This window comes from Ceratotherium simum, chromosome 39, assembly GCF_057802395.1.
Source record: "Ceratotherium simum simum isolate JZ-2026a chromosome 39, ASM5780239v1, whole genome shotgun sequence".
Lineage (NCBI taxonomy): Eukaryota > Metazoa > Chordata > Mammalia > Perissodactyla > Rhinocerotidae > Ceratotherium > Ceratotherium simum.
In genome coordinates this window covers 2,241,670-2,259,284 of record NC_141938.1, presented here as the reverse complement: position 1 = coordinate 2,259,284, position 17,615 = coordinate 2,241,670, and the positions used below count along the sequence as shown (strand labels likewise).

General features: G+C 54.2%; 1 protein-coding gene across 1 annotated transcript in view; it reads left to right on the top strand.

The window, feature by feature from the left end:
* The first annotated feature begins 362 nt into the window (after window positions 1-362).
* NFIX (nuclear factor I X) overlaps window positions 363-17,615 on the top strand; it is a 65,207-nt gene continuing 47,954 nt past the window's right edge. The window contains exon 1 of the mRNA XM_004442555.3: window positions 363-918. Coding sequence (XP_004442612.2) covers window positions 363-918 — 556 coding nt within the window. The remainder of the gene's footprint in view (window positions 919-17,615) is intronic.

Genomic DNA, 17,615 nt, shown 5'->3' with positions numbered 1-17,615 from the left:
TGCGATAGAACATGGAGATGTCATGGGCGCGACAGAGCCTGGCGGGGATACCAGCAGCGTGTGTGTGTGTGGACGGCAGCGTTGTCTGTGCGCGCGTGTGTGAGTGAGTGAGGGAGAGAGAGAATAGGTGTGTGCTCAGGCTCCGGGTGCCTCTGTCTGGCTGCTGAGGCTGAGATGGGAGCAGGCGGCTGGCGAGGCTGGTGGTGGCTCCAGACCACACTTCTGTAGAACAACCGCGAGAGAAAATTGTCCTGGGGGAGGAGGGGGAGAAGGCGATTTTCCTTGTGCCCTTTTCTAACGCTTCTTTTCTCCTTTTCTCTTTCCCCCTCACCCCGTCTTCCCCTCCTCCCCCCTCGCCCCGCATGCTCCCGGCTTGCCGCCTGCAGGATGAGTTCCACCCGTTCATCGAGGCGCTGCTGCCTCACGTCCGCGCCTTCTCCTACACCTGGTTCAACCTGCAGGCGCGGAAGCGCAAGTACTTCAAGAAGCACGAGAAGCGGATGTCGAAGGACGAGGAGCGGGCGGTGAAGGACGAGCTGCTGGGCGAGAAGCCCGAGATCAAGCAGAAGTGGGCATCCCGGCTGCTGGCCAAGCTGCGCAAAGACATCCGGCCCGAGTTCCGAGAGGACTTTGTGCTGACCATCACGGGCAAGAAGCCCCCCTGCTGCGTGCTCTCCAACCCCGACCAGAAGGGCAAGATCCGGCGGATTGACTGCCTGCGCCAGGCCGACAAGGTGTGGCGGCTGGACCTGGTCATGGTGATTTTGTTTAAGGGGATCCCCCTGGAAAGTACTGACGGGGAGCGGCTCTACAAGTCGCCCCAGTGCTCGAACCCCGGCCTGTGCGTCCAGCCACATCACATTGGAGTCACAATCAAAGAACTGGATCTTTATCTGGCTTACTTTGTCCACACTCCTGGTAGGTCGCTGTCAATCCCCCCATTTTATTTCACTTGCTGGCTTTTGTGCTGTTTATTGTTCCTCTTCTTTCCCAACGATACCTGCAGTGGGCGATACCTGCAGTGGGCCTAGCTGGTGCGCCCGCCCTCCTGCCCGCCCGTCCTGCCGTCCTGCCGAGGCCTGCAGCCCGTTTGATGTTCCCTTTTTCCTTCTTCCATTTCCCTCTCTGTTCTTCCTCCTTTGCTCCCTTGCCGTGTTAACCGATTTTCGTGCATCTCTATCTTTGGAGGACTCAGCTTATCCCAAAGACACTGCAGGTCTTAGAACTGGGGCCAGGGTGCCCTAGGATTATCCATCATGGTGAGAATTTGTGGTGAATACTATCACCACCACCGAAAAAAAAAATCACTCGTTGCTCTGATTTAAAATGAGTCAGAAGAAGTATTGGGGGGCAGGTGCTGGCTTTTCTGCGGCTTACCCTCAGGTCCCGGGGAAAAGCCGGATTTGGCACAAGCGGGGTAGGTAGCAGTTTGGCAGAGAGAGGGGCGTGTAAAACCCCCAGACGTGAGAAAGGATGAATAGAAAAGAGGAGAAAAGGCAGAGGCGGGCAGATTCTGGGGCCCAGATGCCCAGGCGGGAGTGTTTTGGCTGGGATTTGGCTGTCAGAGAGTAGGAAGGTCATTTGATTCCGTAGAGAGTGAAAACCTTGTGCTCTTCCCCTTCCCCGCGTTTGGGCTGAAGTGGTGAACCCCCAGGATGGATGTCCGCAGCCCCCACACCTCTGCTGGGGGCAGAGAGGCTCTCACCCGCACAGGCAAGGCAGGGAGCGGCCTTGCTGCGGAAGAGGTCTTAGAGAGGCAACAGACAGTCAAAAACCTGTAAAATTCCCTCGTCCTTTTGTGTTCCAAGTAGTTCCCGTTCTCCTCTTGGCTTTTCTCCTTTTACCCTGTGTTTGGGTCAGGGTGGTTCCGTTCTCCTCCTCTGTTCCTTTTGTTGTTTTTTTCCCCTACCCTTTCCCTTTTTATAATTTCTTTCCGCTTTTGTTTTCTTACAAATTGAAACAGAGATGGCTGGTTAATTTTTAGCCTCCACTCAGCTACGCCCAATTTACTGCCGCCTTTGAAACCTAAACGGCGGCCCTCTGTGATTAAGCAAGGCAGAAGTGTGTTTACATTATGCCCAACCAACTTGTAATGAGAGGGCTACCAAACCTTTCTGTGTGTGTGTGTGTGTGTGTGTGTGTGTGAGTGTGTGTGTTTTCCTTTCCACCATTCCAATATTTTTCCCCCTCGTTTCCCTTCTTTCTCTCTTTATGCGAATGTAAGAGAATGTGGCTTAACTTCAACTCTAGTGACTGTTCTTTCCCGCAAGTGTGTGTGTGCGCGTCTTCCTTCCTGTTCATTCACAAAAAAGAAAAGCGACTCACTTCTCTGCTGTGGTCACCCCCTGGCCTGTTTGGGAAGTTGGAAGGAGCGGTATGACTTAATCCAGAAATGAAATTTGGGGGAGCTTTCAGCATCGCGTCCAGAATGTAACCTCGACCGGGCAGAGTGCTGAGAGTGTATATATTGAGAACTCGGGGGAGGAAGAGGTGGTGTCTGAGGCCTCTCTTCTTGCTCATTCTCTCTCGTTCTGAGAGGTGCCTTTGGGAGTTGGTTGGAGGCAGTGGACCCACCCAGCCCCCGCTAAACTACCTAAACTACCTCTGTGGATCTTTCTAGGCCTGTACCTGGCCCTGTGTGACTGTCATGACCCATCACGAAGAATGACCAACTGCAAGTCCTCTCCTCCATTCATCGTTTTTCTTTCTGGAAAAGAGACTAAAAAAAAATTTTTAAAGTTATCTCCTTATTTGTCTACACAGCAAGTCAGAGTGCCTAGTGGTGTTGGAGGTGGCTTGGGAGAGGCTTGGAGCCTTGAGCCTGTGTCTGTCAGATAGCTCCTCTGTGAGGGGATTCTGTACCTTCTGATTTTAGAACTAGGGCCTCGAAGACAGAAATCAGTACTCATCTTCCTTCTATGCTGGCCTCCTCCCACCCCACTCTCTAGCTGGATCCCTGTAGTCGAGCTGTTTCCCTCGCCTCTTTCATTTTAGGCCAGATTTTTGACTGCTGCCAGCATGGGGCTGAGGTGGGATGAAGTATGTGTGTTGAAGGAGACCGTTTGCTGGCCAGCCTCCTGGCTCCTGGACTGACCGGGCAGGTGCTGGGAGAAGGGAGGTGCCCCCGCCCGCCCCGCAGCTATAATGAGATCATTTGCCCAGGAGTGTGAGTGAGTTCATGCTCCATCGCATGCAGCCGAGGCCACCTCTGTCCCGCTGAGGCCACGTTCCTTGACCAAAGCTGAGTGGAGAACTGATAGACGACTTATAAAAAATGTCCTAATTCAGGTCCCTGGACTCCAGATAGTCTCCATGAAGGGAGGATTTTTCTTGCTGCAAGGGCTTTAATTCAGCAATTAATTCAGTGAAGCACGCCTCACTGAAGGAGCAGGGGTGAGTTGGTGTAGCATGGGCCACCAGTGGGCCTTGGGTAGGCGGTCTCAAGATGACACGGCGTGGCCACGGCTTCCTCCCCAAGTCCCCCCGTTTTGCTATAAACTATCTTCTGGCTGAGCCCCCAAACGGCGTCAATCTGACAGCATGGCCTTCTCCACGTCCACACCCACAGACATATTCAGTAGGGCGTCACTTGCTCCTTCCCAGTATGAACTGGATGTGGGGGCTGGGGTAGCAAGGGCTCAGACAAGAGTTGCTTTGGACTCTAAAAGAAGTGCTTTTCTTCCCTTAAAACTGGGCTGAAGAACCTGATCTGGGCTGAGTTGTTGGTGCCAGGTTTGATGACAAGCAAACTTGACATGGTGGTAAGCATGGGGGCCTAGCTTCGCCTCTAGGCGCCGTCATCATCTGTGGCCCTCATGGGCCCTTGTATTGCTCTACATGAAGCTTCAAGAGGCGGCGTCATTGAGAGGGAATAAAGGGTGCATGTGGGACGTTGGGAACTCCACTCCCAGAATACAGGGCCCGAAAGGCCGCCCAGAGCGTGTTGCAGCCATCAGGGCGGCCTTCCTGCTAGGAAAGATTCTCACTGCCATGTGTCTGTCCCATTTAGGAGGGAAAGGTGAGACAGAGCAGGGTCAGAGAGCACTGCCACGGGGAGGAGGCTGGTGACATCCTTCTGTCCAAACGGGGTGTCCCGGGGCAGGTAGCCGGAGATGGAAGGCAATGTGGGGCCAGGAGTGCTCTGCTTGTGTGAGGAAAGATGGCCGAGCTGGTCTGGAAGTCTGCTAGACTATTTCGAAAGCTTCTACAGGGCTTTAAAGGTGAACCAGCGTCTTTAGACCTTCCCTAGCCTAGGCCTTGGTCCTCAGAAAGGAAAAAAATCTGAAAGTAATAAAATGCTTTACTGAATGGAAACATCAGCTTCCCCCCGTCAGATCCCTGTGATGGGCCCATAGTGGAGGCCCACAAAGTCCCTGTATGCACGTGATGGCTCTTTTCTTTATCTTAGCATTTTCATTATGGAGAAATTCCCACGTAGAAGGAACCCCCGTCACCAGTGCCAACAGTTGCCGACTTATGGCCGGTCTCAATTCATCCATACCCCCACTGCCCACCCACGCTGGGTTATTTAGAAGAAAATCCAGGCATCATGGCTTTTAATCTGTAAATATTTCTATACACATCTCTAAAGATAAGGACTCCTGAAGAACGTAACCGCAATACTGCTATCACACCTAAAAATAATCAACAATTTCCTTAGTATGGTCAGATAGCTAGTCAGTGTTCACATTTCCCTGATAATCTCCTAATTTTGTCTATTTGTCTGGATCAGGATCCAAATCAGGCCCATACATCGCAGTGAGTTAATCTGTCTTTTAAGACTCATAATCTCTAAGTGGTGGTCCTCCTCCTCCTCCTTGGTCTTGGTTTCTTTTGTGGCGGTTTTTGGGTAGTGGTTGTTGAAGGAACTGGGTGATTTGTCCTGTAGGGTTTTACCGTCTGGACTCTGCAGGCTGTGCTCCCCTGGGTCGTTCAGTGTGCTGCTCTGAAAGGAGATTCTGCCTCCCTCCTCGTCTCCAGGTCCTGGGATGGCTGGGTCTTCCCTGTCCCAGGAAATGGATTAGCACCTGAGGATTTGTCTAAGTGAACTTTTTCAAGCACAAGGTCGCCCTTTTCAGGTGTAAGAGCTTCCTGGTTTTTGCTCTCTGCTTCAGGGCCTGGGGCTTTGCAGTGAGCACTGGTTTTTGCGTCCAAGGGAGGTTTTCTCGTCTGCGTCATTCCTTGGTTGTGGGGGGCGTTGCCCTGCCAAGATGTGGCCAATGCCGGCGATGCTGCCCCCGCCTCCCCGGCCCCAAACCTTTGCTGGACGCCGGGCTTGTCTGGTGGCTCTGGTACAAGTGCGTGGGAGGGGCCACAGGAGCACCAGCTACCCTCTCAGGAGGCTAACCCCCATTGTGGTCCCTGTGCCACCTCACCCATTGCCTCCTTTTTCAAGGCCCAGAAATGCCACTGGTTTGTATCTTTGAGGCAGCGCCATCTGGTGCCAGGGCTGGCAAAGACCGCAGGGCCTAGGAACCAGATTCATAAAATTAGCAAGATGTATGGATTATCTTTTAACCCAGGATAGCATCCCCTTTAGGACATCCCGGAAGAGATGTCACTGTGGTTCAGAGGTCAGCTTTGGTCATTGTAAGATTCTTCTGATCGTCTAACTCAGAGGATGGTCAAAGGGATTAAACAGCTAACAGGTAAAGATGCCAGCACGTCGCAGGCAAGCAGTGGACGGCAGCTGCTGTGAACTGCTGTTTGGGTTTCGTGAGCCCGGGGCCTTCTCCCTGTCACCTTTGCCTGTCAGTCTTATTTCTGTCTTAAGGGACGACCCAGGGGAGAGCTGATTTTTCTGTGATACGGCAGCCTGTAAATGCTGAAGGCAGCTCTCGTGGGTCCTTTCTACCCCTCTCCCCTGGAAGCTGTCCCTTCTCCAGGCCAAACAGTTGCCAGTCCCTCACGCTTCCTGCATTTGACGCAGCTCCTCGAGCCCTTGCCATTTTGGTCACCACCCCCTTGAGGCCCTCTTAAACTGGAGCGTTTGGAATTGAGCACAGAAACTCCGGGAGCGATCAGATCTCGCGGGAGCTACCTGATTTGCAGGGCTTTCCAGCTACATAAATTGTGGATCCCAGTGCAAAATGAAAATGCAGGGCTCCTAGTGCAAAATGATTATGAATTGCAAGATGACAATAGTTAAAGCATTAAACAAGCTTGGGGCCTGTGCCGCTGCCCAGGTAGCATTCCGATGAAGCTGGCTGCGGCGCCTCTGCTCTGTTACTGTGACACGGGTGCCTGGCTCTGGTGGTGTGGAGGGGTGACGGGGTCCAGGCTGGCCTCAGAGGGGGAGTGACTTCAAAGAGAAGGTCAGGAAGGCCCAGACCCGGTCCTTGGGCTTGGTCTTGTTGGGGATTCCCTTGACTGTCTGCTCCTGTCCCCTCTGTGCATAGCGTGTCCACCCAACCGTCAGGAGTCCCGCTGGCTGCGTTGTGCAGGTGGTCTTGGTGGAGCGCTCACTCTGCTGGCTGAGTTGGAAGCTGTACTTCAAGGGAGAAAAGAACCACCGTTGTGTGAGCTTGAGCTGGTGAAGTGCGGGCCATGAAAAAGCCCGAGCATGGTGACCAGCTGTGCTCCATTGCCCACTGGGAGCAAACGGGCCATTCTGCAGCAGGAGGGCTGGGGTCCAGATGTGCAGAAGGACTTCCTGAGGATTCAGTGTACTTTTTGGCACTGCCAAATGATGGTCGAATTTCCTTTATTTATGAAATACGCACTTGGTGAATCTACTGTGAGCAAGGCCCTTCTAAGAATGAGAGACTCCTGCATGCGGCTGGCAGGGTTTGGGTGCAGGCCTCACGATGACTTCCAGAGGGCGCGTCCTGTAGGCATGAGCTTGCTGTGGTCCCTGCTGGAGGGGAGGACTCCATTGCGGGCAGCTCCCAGTGGACTGTGAAGGGGGAGGCAAGGCCCGTCCCGGCCACCTTCCAGTGCTGCTGACACCTGGGGTGCTGAGGAAGGGTGGGCCCGGGAGGGCTGTGCCGTGGTCTCCCCTGTCCTGGCGTCCTGCAGCACTGGGCAGAGAGGGCCCAGCTGAGTGTCCCCCTTGCTGCCCAGGGAGGACGGTGGCTCCCTCCCCACCGCTTGTTCTCTGCCCCGGCAGTCCCACCCCCGTCTCAGGAGCTGCCACGCTTCAGTTATTTTATCCTCAGTGTCCGATTCAGAAGTCCTTTCAAAGGCCCCAGCCGTGTCAGCGCGGTGCTCGCACAAAAGGCCTCTTTGATTTCTTGTTTGTTTTCATTTGCCAGCGGAGGGGGAGGGGGCAGGAGAGAAAGAGCTTCTGGGTTTTAAAATTTTTATTTGGGTTGCTTCATTCTCAGAGGAGTCAGCTCCCTGGAACTCCTTTCTGAGTTGGGGGATTTGGAGGCGAGGGGCAGCCTTCTGGGGAGAGGGCTGGGTGGGAAGAGTGGGCTGCCCCCCGAAGCGAGAGGAGGAGGTGTGGGGGTTTAGGATATAGTCATGGATTCACCTTCAGACATTCTGTGTTAGGCCTGAGGGTGGGAAGGGTCAAGTCGGAGCCCTGGTGCTTGGGTCGGGAAAGGTCTGTGGTGCCTGGCACCAAAGGACCTTCTCTGTCAGCCGAGTCCCCAGCAGAGGCTGTAGGATCTGAGTGGTCCTGAGCCTTGACTGTGCCCTTTCCCCTGATCATCCCAGATTCTCCCATCTCCCTCTTGGTTGGAGGGGAGAGGGGTAGGGGTCCTTCTAGCGTCCATGCTCCTTGGACATTCTTAGCGCCTGGCTGCACAGGCTGGGGCTCCACACTCTCTGTTGGGGAGTTAGGTGGAGGCCTGAGAGGTCTGCCCAGCCAGCTGCCAGTGTCCTGCAGCAGTGGTGCCCGCAGGCCCCCGGGGGAACCCCTGTCCTCCCAGGCTTGGTCCCTCACCCTATGCCTCTGGTCTCTCCACGACGGCTGGTTTGTGAGACGCTGCAGCGTGCGTGCCCCCACCTGGAGGCCCCAGCCTGTGACTTGGAGGACTCTGCGGGCAGGCTGGTATTGCTGAGGCCCCGGCGAGCGGGGACCTTAGGCTGAATGGAGACAGAGGGCCACCTGCACCCTCGGTTTGGGACGAGAGAGACCCAGAGCAGCGCCTAGCAGGGTGCATCTTTAAGTACCTGTGGGTGTGCCCCGACAGACCAGTCAGAAGAGGGGTGCAGCCCGCTGGTTGTCGTGCCTTGTGGAGGCCTGCTGGGAGGGCCGGGGAAGAGAGCGCTGAGAGCCAGGCTTGGGCAGGTGGTCACGGGCGTCAGCAACAGGGAAGTGTGCCCACTGGGTGAGGGGGGCTCCGCAGGGCCTGGTTGGCAGACGGGAGGAGGAGGCTGGGGGGCTGAGAGATAGATAAATATAGCTGATGGCATTTCTGATGATAGGTTTTTCTTGGCACTGAGGGCACCGTGGAAAACAGCACGACAAACGCCCGGCCCCGCAGGCCGCCGTCGCCATTTTAAGCATGTTTGAGCCGAAGGGTTGTTGGCATTGGAAGAGGGTCCCAGCAGGCAGAGGGGCTGCGGCAGGGAGGTTTGGCTGAACTGGCCTTCCCCTCTGGTGCCTGGATTCCCCACTTTGTCTGTATGGCTGTCTAATACCTGACTTTCTGGCCCTCTGGGGATTTTTTTGTTTTTAGTATTTTGGGGTTACCCTTTGTGGGCCTGTCTCCCAATTGACTTGTCCCCCCACCAGCCACCATGGCCCGTCTATCGGTGGGGGCGTGTTCTGGCTCTTCTCCTCTCTTTTGATGTCTTCATGCTGACCTGGCATGCCACTGCTGCAGGTCAGGGCCATCATTTGCTGTTACTTGGGGGACATCCAATAACTTAAAGGCACCCATTTGTCCAGGCTCCCAACAACTTCTTGTCCTCTGTCAATGGAAGAGGGAGCACACCCGTGGTCTCCGACCCCTGCTTTAATTCCATTTTTCCAAAGAAGGCCCAATATAGTTGAGCAGCATGCTGAGTCCTGTCCGTGTGTTAACCACCCAAATTCTCACACCGGTTCTAGTTTTAAAGCCATGCTCCAAGCTGTGTGTGTGTGCTCAGGTGACGCACATGGGGGTCTCAGTTTGTAGTGAGGAATCAGTGAACCAGACCTGGGGGACCTGGGAGTCTGCCTGGAAGATGACCTGCTTGAACTGCACCTTGAAAGACGGTGAGGAATTAGCTCATTTTTGTCAGCTGGCTGAGCCTTTTCAGCCTGCCGGGAGCTGATCCCATCCTCACAATGCTTGAGTGATACGCCAGGGCAGGTATTATTGTCCCCGCCGCACAGAGAAGGGAACCGAAGTACAGAGACATCAAGGCACTTGGGGCACACGATGAGCTTCCTGCAGAAGGAGCCAGGTTCCAGGTCACTGAGCACCTAGGCTTCCCTCCTCGGGCCTCGCTGCTCCTTGAGCTTCGCCGAGATTGCTGGCCTTGCTGGAGTCTCAGAGGAGAAAGCTGTGTGGGTCCCCGTGGTCTCGGTAGCTCTCTAGGAGCTGCGACGGTGGGGCCGGAGCCCAGCACGCGGCTCAGCTCAAGGGCTGCCCTGGCCGCTGAGCACTGTGGGGTGGAGACAGAGAGCAGCACCTGGCCTGTCCTTGACACTAGCTCCCTCCTCACTGGCCCTGAGAGGCAGCTTGCTGTCGTAGAAGGAGGTGGGTCAGCTGGATGCCCCCCCACCCCGCTGCAACCACCTCGGCTTCTTGGCACCCCTGCTGGAGCGTGGAGGAGGGCAGGTAGAATGTGCAGGAAGTCTAGGCGCAGGGCCAGGCAGCTTGGCTGGATCTTGGGGTCCCTGAGTCTTGCTTGGTCACACCCTTTTCCTGGGAGTCTGCTTGGAATCATGGTTGGAAATAAAAATGAATGTAATTATCCCAATTAACCAGATGATCACTGGAAGTTTTGCAATAATCTGCTCTTTGTTACCTTTTATGCTGCTTCACACAGACTCTCACCCTTACCCCTTTCCTGAAGTTTGAAAACTTTGGGGCTGTGTATGTAAAATCTCTCCCAGCATGCTGGGCTGGGTTGTGGGAGAGGCTAGCTCCCGGCTAGAGATTTTCCTGCTTCTGTGCCTAAAGAGGCAGGGACTGATATCAGTCCCCGTAGAGCAGAGTTTCCCAACCATGGCACTGTTGACTTTTGGGCCAGATCATTCTGTGTCATGGGACTGTCCTGTTCATTGTAAAGTGGTTAGCAGCATCTCTGACCTTGACCCACGGGATGCTAGCTGCAACCCCCGACCCCAGGTGTGACAACCAAAATATCTCCAGACATTTCCAAGTGTTCCTGGGGACAGGATGGCCCCGCTGAGAACCTCTGGCCTGGGAGAAACAAACAGATTCAGGCAGCGTCGCCTGCCCGTATTTACCTCTTGCCTCTCCAGTTTACGACCTCATTTACCTTTCCTCGAATGGCAACAAAACCTCTGAGCCCAGCTGTTCCCCTGCATGGCCTGTGCTGTTTCTTCCTTTCTGGGCAGCAGGTGGCTGGGCTGAAGCCATCTAGGGGCTCCTCTACCCCGAGGGAATCATGAGCCCCCTCCGAGTCTCCTCCCGAGCATCCCTCCCGATGTCTTGCATCGTGAGCTTTCTGGGCACCTGAGCTGCTGATCTGGGGACCAGAACAGGGGACCTGCTACTCAGCTGACCCCATCAGGCCCACCCCGGACCCCAGAGAGCAGCAGACATTTGTTTCTGCGGCGGGGGCTGCAAAGACAGGAAGTGCGCCTGACCCTCAGTGCTCCTCTTTCTGTGATGTGTTTGGGGCTGTTTTCATGACAGTAGGAAAAGACTCTCCGTAAAGAAATGTAGGAGACAGACAGGCTCCCCAAATCACCCTCCTGCCCCAGAGAGAAACTTTCTTCCCAGATCCGTGTAGGTTCTTCGAATTTTTTTCATCAATTCGTATGTCAAATAACTTGTAACTATAGAACTATCTATTTTAAGAGCAGAGGGTATGTTTGGGCTAATTGAATTGGCTCCGTCGAATGCCACTGTGGTCTTAACTTTGCCTGTCCCCTGCCCCTCCCACTCATGTCCCCTGTCACCCAGTGCAGAGCCCATGTCCCTGTCCTCTTTTCCTCTGAGGTGACAGTTCCCATCCTTCCCGGGAGCAGAGTGACCAGCAGAGCATGGGCTGGTGTCTGAGTGGCCAGGATCCTGCTCTGGGGCATTCCTGCTGGCGGTGTAACCCCGCCAAAGGCCTGGCCCCGGGACGGGGGCACTCTGAGGCAAGGAAGGGCTGCTGAGAAGTGGCCTGCTTGGCTGCGCCCTGCTTGGCCCCGGCCCTTGCCTCTGGAGCTGGCTTCCCAGCTTTTTCCTGGAGGGCCAGCATTCTCCTTTGTGTGGGGCTGACCCTCCGCCAACTGGCCTGGCGTCCCAGAGGCTTTTCTAGACCCTACAGGCTCCTTCCAGGGGCAGCTGCTGCTGCTGCTTTTGTCCTTTGTTAAAATGGGGCCTGAAGTGTCCCTTAGCCTTCCCGGATTGATCCCATCATAATTTTCTGCTGCGGGCTTAAAGATACGGCAGAGAGGAGTGTCCTCTCTAGGGCAGGGGCAGGGACAGGACAGGGCGAAGGAATCCGGAGGGAGCTTTGCAGCTGGGTCTGCTGGCCCAGGGGAGGCTGCAGAGGACAGCCGGGAGTAGGGTGACACCTGGTGACTCTTCTGGACAGGATGGAGTGTGCAGAGAGATCAGGAGATCCCTGAAGGCGGCCTGCAGGAGGCCGGTCGAGGGCAGCCCTTGGGGAGTGTGTCCTTATTATGCCTGCAGATTATATCCCCATTAGCGCATAATTATTATATAATGGGCGTCATTGCGTAATGACAGTTACATAACACATGGCCCAGAATATGGGGGGGGGGGTGTAATAAGTGTATATCCTCTGGCTATAAATAGCCACCAGCCCTGCACTGAATCTGTGGTCACAACAGAGCCACCTTATAAATACCCGGCGCTGGGCTATAAATTTCTGAGCGGTGACGTAGGCAGGCATGGTACCTAGTTAGGGGGTGGTAGGAGGGACCTACAGTCCCACCCGGCCACATGACATCATTGTTTCCGTAGTAACAAGAATGCTCCCTGGGGGACCAAGTGAAGACAGGCCTTTAAAGGGAGGAAACAAATGGATAGAAAGCTTGAGGGGTGGGTTGCTGAGCCTGGGACTGACCCGGGTGGGGTCCCCTGGGCGGAGGATTCGGGGATAAGACAGGCCATCTACCCTCAAGTGTTCAACCAGTGCCAGGGCAGGAAACTCTGTTTCCTTTCCTCTCCTCTTTAGAAAGTCTCAGGCCCCCACCAGTGTGTAGCAGGTCATGGGAGACTCAGCTGCATGTCAGGGAGAACGAGAAGGCCAGTGGTGTCTCGCCGTCATTTCTTCTCCCCGGTGACCTCTCCGTGGCTCTGCAGCCACTTGCTGAAGGGGAGTTGAACGTGAGCACACCAGAGCCCTGCACCCCAGTCATGTCCTCCCCAGGGCGGCCCGCTTCTCCTACCAGAGGTTTAGGCCAATTTCGGCCTTAGTAATAACAGAAATATGTGAGCAATTTGGCGCAAGTCTCAGAGAGCCTTGTGGAAGTCGAGGTGCTGGGAAATGGCGCCCAGGAAGAAAGGGGAGACAAGGATAATGTTTTGGCCGCAGAAGGAGCTGTGGGGCGGGATGTAATCTTTTTCGACGTGTGAGAGGTAGTTTCGTATAGGGTGGCGAAGAGCTACTCTTCACATCCCTGAGAGGAGAAGAGGAAACACTGTTTGTTGGCAGGCAGGGGGTTGAAGTTAGGAGGCAGGGAGGGTGGGTGATGGACTCATCCTGGTTTGCCCAGGCGTTTCCTGGTTTTAGCACTGAAAGCCCCTCGTCCCAGCAAATCCCTCTGTCCCCCGCAAACCAGGATGGTTGGTCACCCTAGAACAGTGGTTTTCAGCCAGGGGCAGCTTGGCCCCCAGGGAACGTTTGGCAGTGTCCGTAGGCACTGTTGGTTGTCACTGCCAGGGGAGGGTGCTGTTGGCATCTCGTGAGTCAAGGCCAGAGCACAGGACAGTTCCTCAGTGAGGTATCCTCTGGCCCGAAAGGTCACTAGCGGCGAGGCCAGGGCACCCTGCCTGGGGGTGGGTAAGCGGAACCTGCTCGTCTCTCCTCAAGATGGCCCTGGCCTCTGCTGGCAGAGGCCCCCCCTCAATTTCCTGCAGCTCCATTGTCTGCACTTTGATTGGTTACATGTAGGGTTCTGGGGCTGGGAGACCTTTTCTAGGGAGTCATGGGGTCTGAGGGGACCTTTCCCTCTCTCCAAGCTCAGCGGCCCTTTGCAGCTAAGACGATGCTGAGAGTAAGCCCTGTCAGGCAGCGTGGCGCTGGTGTGGATCGTTTGCCTCTTATTTAAAAATAATAATAATGGAAAAATCGTTAAACAGCCATCCCTTATTGCCTCTCAAAGAGTTTCCAAAAGGAAAAACCTGCCCGCGTCTGCCCCCTTTCAGGCCAGCTCTTCCCGCGGAGACCTGAGCAGGCCGCTGCCGCTGCCTGGCCCCGGGGCCCCTGAGGGTGCCAGTCCCAGGGCCAGCGTTTGTCCACAGAAGCTCATCTCCCAAAGAGACTTCACACATGGAGCAGACGAGGTAGCTGAAACCTATTCTGGCTTGTGGAGTTTACAGAAATCTGGGTTCTGAGCGGCCTGATGTTGTTTACAGCTGATTACATTTGCACGGCGTACCTGAAATGTAGTCACGCGAGTATAGCAGACATTTTCTTTTTCACCTGTGTTTAGTGCCTGTTTAGTTTACTACCTGGCTGCAGTTTACTTGGCGCCCTCTGGCCCTGACCACATGCATAGTGTGGCCAACTGGGTCATTGTTTCTGCTGGCCTGGGATGGGGCCTCAGACGATGGCCAAGATGGTGGTGCAGTGGTCCACTCTGCCCCAGGTGGCTGGCCAGGGTAGGAGGGTGTGCTGGGCCTCGGGCTGCCCCTGTGTGTGTCGAGCCCAGCTTTTGAGTCTGGACTTGGGATCAAGACAGCTGATGAGCACAGATGGGGAGAAAGGGCACACGGGTCTGTAGGCAAGGCCCTGCCTGCTGCGCCAAGGGGACTCTGTGGGGAGCAGTGCTGGCTTCGAACACAAAGGCCACTGCTCCACGGAGTAGTAGTCCTCAGGGTATGGCTGGCCCGAGAGAGACGGCCAAGTGGGAGGCCCCTGCCCCGAGAATGGGCCAGATTTCTCTCACTTATTTATGGTATCGTGGTTTATGAAGTGGGCCCAGCACACACATCTCTGGGCATAGTTTCAAATAGATGCATTTCTTTTAAATTAAACAACGCGCGCGTGCACACACATGGTCTGTTCAAGCCGTGCTGCTGCCCAGGAGTGTTCCTGGCCACGTGGGACAGTAACTGAGGATGATGGTCTGAAGCCACCATCTAATATTAGATTTTGTAGCTCAGAGATTCATTAATATAATTACTCAGATGCCAGCCTGGCTTGGCAGGGCCCCTTGAATTGTGTTCCTCTCCAGCAAAGCCCTCTGGCTGCGCGGATGCCCTGTGAGCAGAGCCCGCTCCCCGGTTTGTGGACGGTGGACAGAGGTATGTGTCAGCCTCCTCAGCGCACCCTTCCTAGGAGAGGCTGGGTGTTCCCACAGTGGCAAGTCGTGCCTTTATGTGCCTTGTCACGAGACAGGCACCTCTGGAGAGTCTGCAACAGAAGTGAGCAGTCAGCTGGGTGAGGAACCGTTTGAACACAAATTGGACCCAGCTCAGCTGGGGGCCAGGTAATTTTGCTCCCCTGTGACACTTTGCACTTAATTTTTTAGGTTTCTCTTGCTAGGCTGGAATCTTGGAACTGGGACTATGTTTTATCTGCCTTTGCATCTGTCTGTCACCCAGCATATAGTTTTATACAACCCCATAAACCCATTTTGAATATTACCTTCAGATGAGAAGCAGCTGATGGCCATCCTTGAGACGATGCAAAGGCATGAAATGGCATAAAAATCAGAAACGGGGCTGATGAAGGCAGGGAGTGAAGGCAGGGGAGAGCGACTGGCGTGCTTTCTGAGTGGGCATCACAAGGGGAGAATCTTGACAGATGAGGAGTGGTGGAAGCTTCTGGTAGGCTGGAAGGAATGTGGCGGGCAAGTGAGAAGCTGTAGGTTAACGAGTTGAAAGGGACTTGGTTTCTCGAAATGTTTTTTTCCGTTTATGGGAATGAGGTGTCATGAAAATGGTGAAAGAGCAACCCTCTTCCTGGCCCCTCCACCCCCAGCCCCTTGTTAGAGGAGCCGCTGCTGGGTGGGCCAGAGGCCCTGGCTCAGCCCACCCCACCCTCACCCAGGCCTTTCCTCTTTCTCCTTGGCTGGCCCTGCTAGACAGAAGCACAGGCTCCTGAGCCCACGTCCTCTACAGACGCAGCAGCCTGCGAGGCCGCCCAGCTCACCTGTGATGGGATCTCCTTCATGCCGGATCCTCCCCGCCTAGCTGGCCTGGGGGATGCCCTGCGGCACAGTTGGCAGAGAAGAGCCCCACGCCTTCGGGGTTGTTTGCCTTTTGCTCGAAGGCTCCCTGTCCACTTTCTCCAGAAGCCCTGGCCTCCAGGCCCCTTGTGTGGAGCCCACGCAGACACAGACACATGGCTGGCTCTTCCTGCCCTCTCTCTCCTCCTGGGGACCCCTCTGGGCCTGGCCTCCCAGGTTGAAGATGGCTGCCGTCCCCCAGCTGGTACATATGCTCCCTGCTCTAGTGGCTGGATTCGGTTCTTAACAATGAATTATTAAAGGACTGTGAACAGTGCGTTTCTCACACACTCGCACTCACAGCTGCTTCTCTGAGCCGACCCCAAAACCGATTCTGCCTCTGCTGCCCCTTCACTTGTCTCAGACCTTAGAACTGGTCTCATCGGTTTTCGAATGAATTCCCAGCTCTCCCCTCACCACCTTAAGATTCTCCTGCCAGCTACTTCCTCCCTGGTCTTGAACCTCTTTCCTTGGGCCCGTCCTTGACTTTCTCTGAGACCCACTTTCCCCTCCAAGTCCCCCTGATCCAGTGGAGGGGAGGCCCCAGTGCCCAGACTTGGGTGTGTGATGTGCTGCAGTGTGACAGTGGTTTGAGGGTGTCACCCTCCTTCCTGCTCTGTGTTGTTTGGCCTGGAGTCCACTTGAGCGTGGAAGTTCTGGAGGCCGAGGCCTGCCTGGCTCAGGTGAGTGCGCTGGACCCGCGGGGCTGTGGTTTGCCATCGCCTCATTATGTTCTACGATTTGGGGAGAGAGTCACATATGTATAGTCTCCTATCCATCCACTATTTTTAAAAAGTTAGTTTTTGGATTATAAGACTAGTACAGATTCATCATAAAAATACCAAATAAGCACAAAGTCTAGAGGGGTAAATAAAAATCATCAAAATTCTATCACTTAAATAACCACTATTCACCTTTTGTTGCATTTTTTTTTTTTTTGAGGAAGATGGGCCCTGAGCTAACATCTGTTGCCAATCTTCTTCTTTTTCGTTTTTCTCCCCAAAGCCCCAGTACCTAGTTGTATATCCTAGTTGTAGGTCCTTCTAGTTCTTCTATGTGGAACGCTGCCTCAGCACAGCTTGATGAGCAGTGAGTAGGTCTGCGCCCAGGATCCAAACCGGCGAATGCCGGGCCGCTGAAGCCGAGCACACGAGCTTAACTATGCCACTGGCCAGCCCCTTTTGTTGCTTTTTTTTTTTTTTTTTTGTGAGGAAGATCAGCCCTGAGCTAACATCCGATGCCTCTCCTCCTCTTTTTTTGCCGAGGAAGACTGGCCCTGGGCTAACATCTTTGCCCCTTTTCCTCTATTGTATATGGGATGCCGCCACAGCATGGCGTGACAAGCAGTGCATCGGTGCATGCCAGGGATCTGAACTGGAGAACCCCGGGTCACTGAAGCGGAGCGTGCGCACTTAACTGCTTGAGCCACCGGGCCAGCCCCTTTTGTTGCATTTTTTATACCTACTCATGCACATATTTTATTTTTTAATAATTGGAGTTTATTTTATTTATTTATTTATTTTTGTGAGGAGGATCAGCCCTGAGCTAACATCCGTGCTAATCCTCCTCTTTTTGCTGAGGAAGACTGGCTCTGAGCTAACATCTATTGCCAATCCTCCTCCTTTTTTTTTTTGTCCCCAAAGCCCCAGTAGATAGTTGTATGTCATAGCTGCACATCCTTCTAGTTGCTGTATGTGGGACGCGGCCTCAGCATGGCCGGAGAAGCGGTGCGTCAGTGCGTGCCCGGGATCTGAACCGGGGCCGCCAGTAGCGGGAGTACGTGCACTTAACCGCTGAGCCACGGGGCTGGCCCTGGAGTTTATAATATAAACACTTCGGGGTGCTGCTTTTAAAATTTAACACCATTGTGTATTCTACCACATCACAGTTTTTCAAAAATTAATTTTTGGTGGTTTAGCATCTTTCCTTATTGCTGCATTGCCCCTAATTCTTGACATTTTTAATGACTTCTATTCCCTTTTCATTTTGGAAATGAGAAATTATCTTTTATTATAAATGTAATAGATGCTTATTTTAAAAAAATACAACCATGCTTTTTAAATGGCTGCATGAGACTTCAGCTGCCAGGGTTGATGTAATCCCTCATCTGTGGAGGCCTTTAAGTTGTGAATTC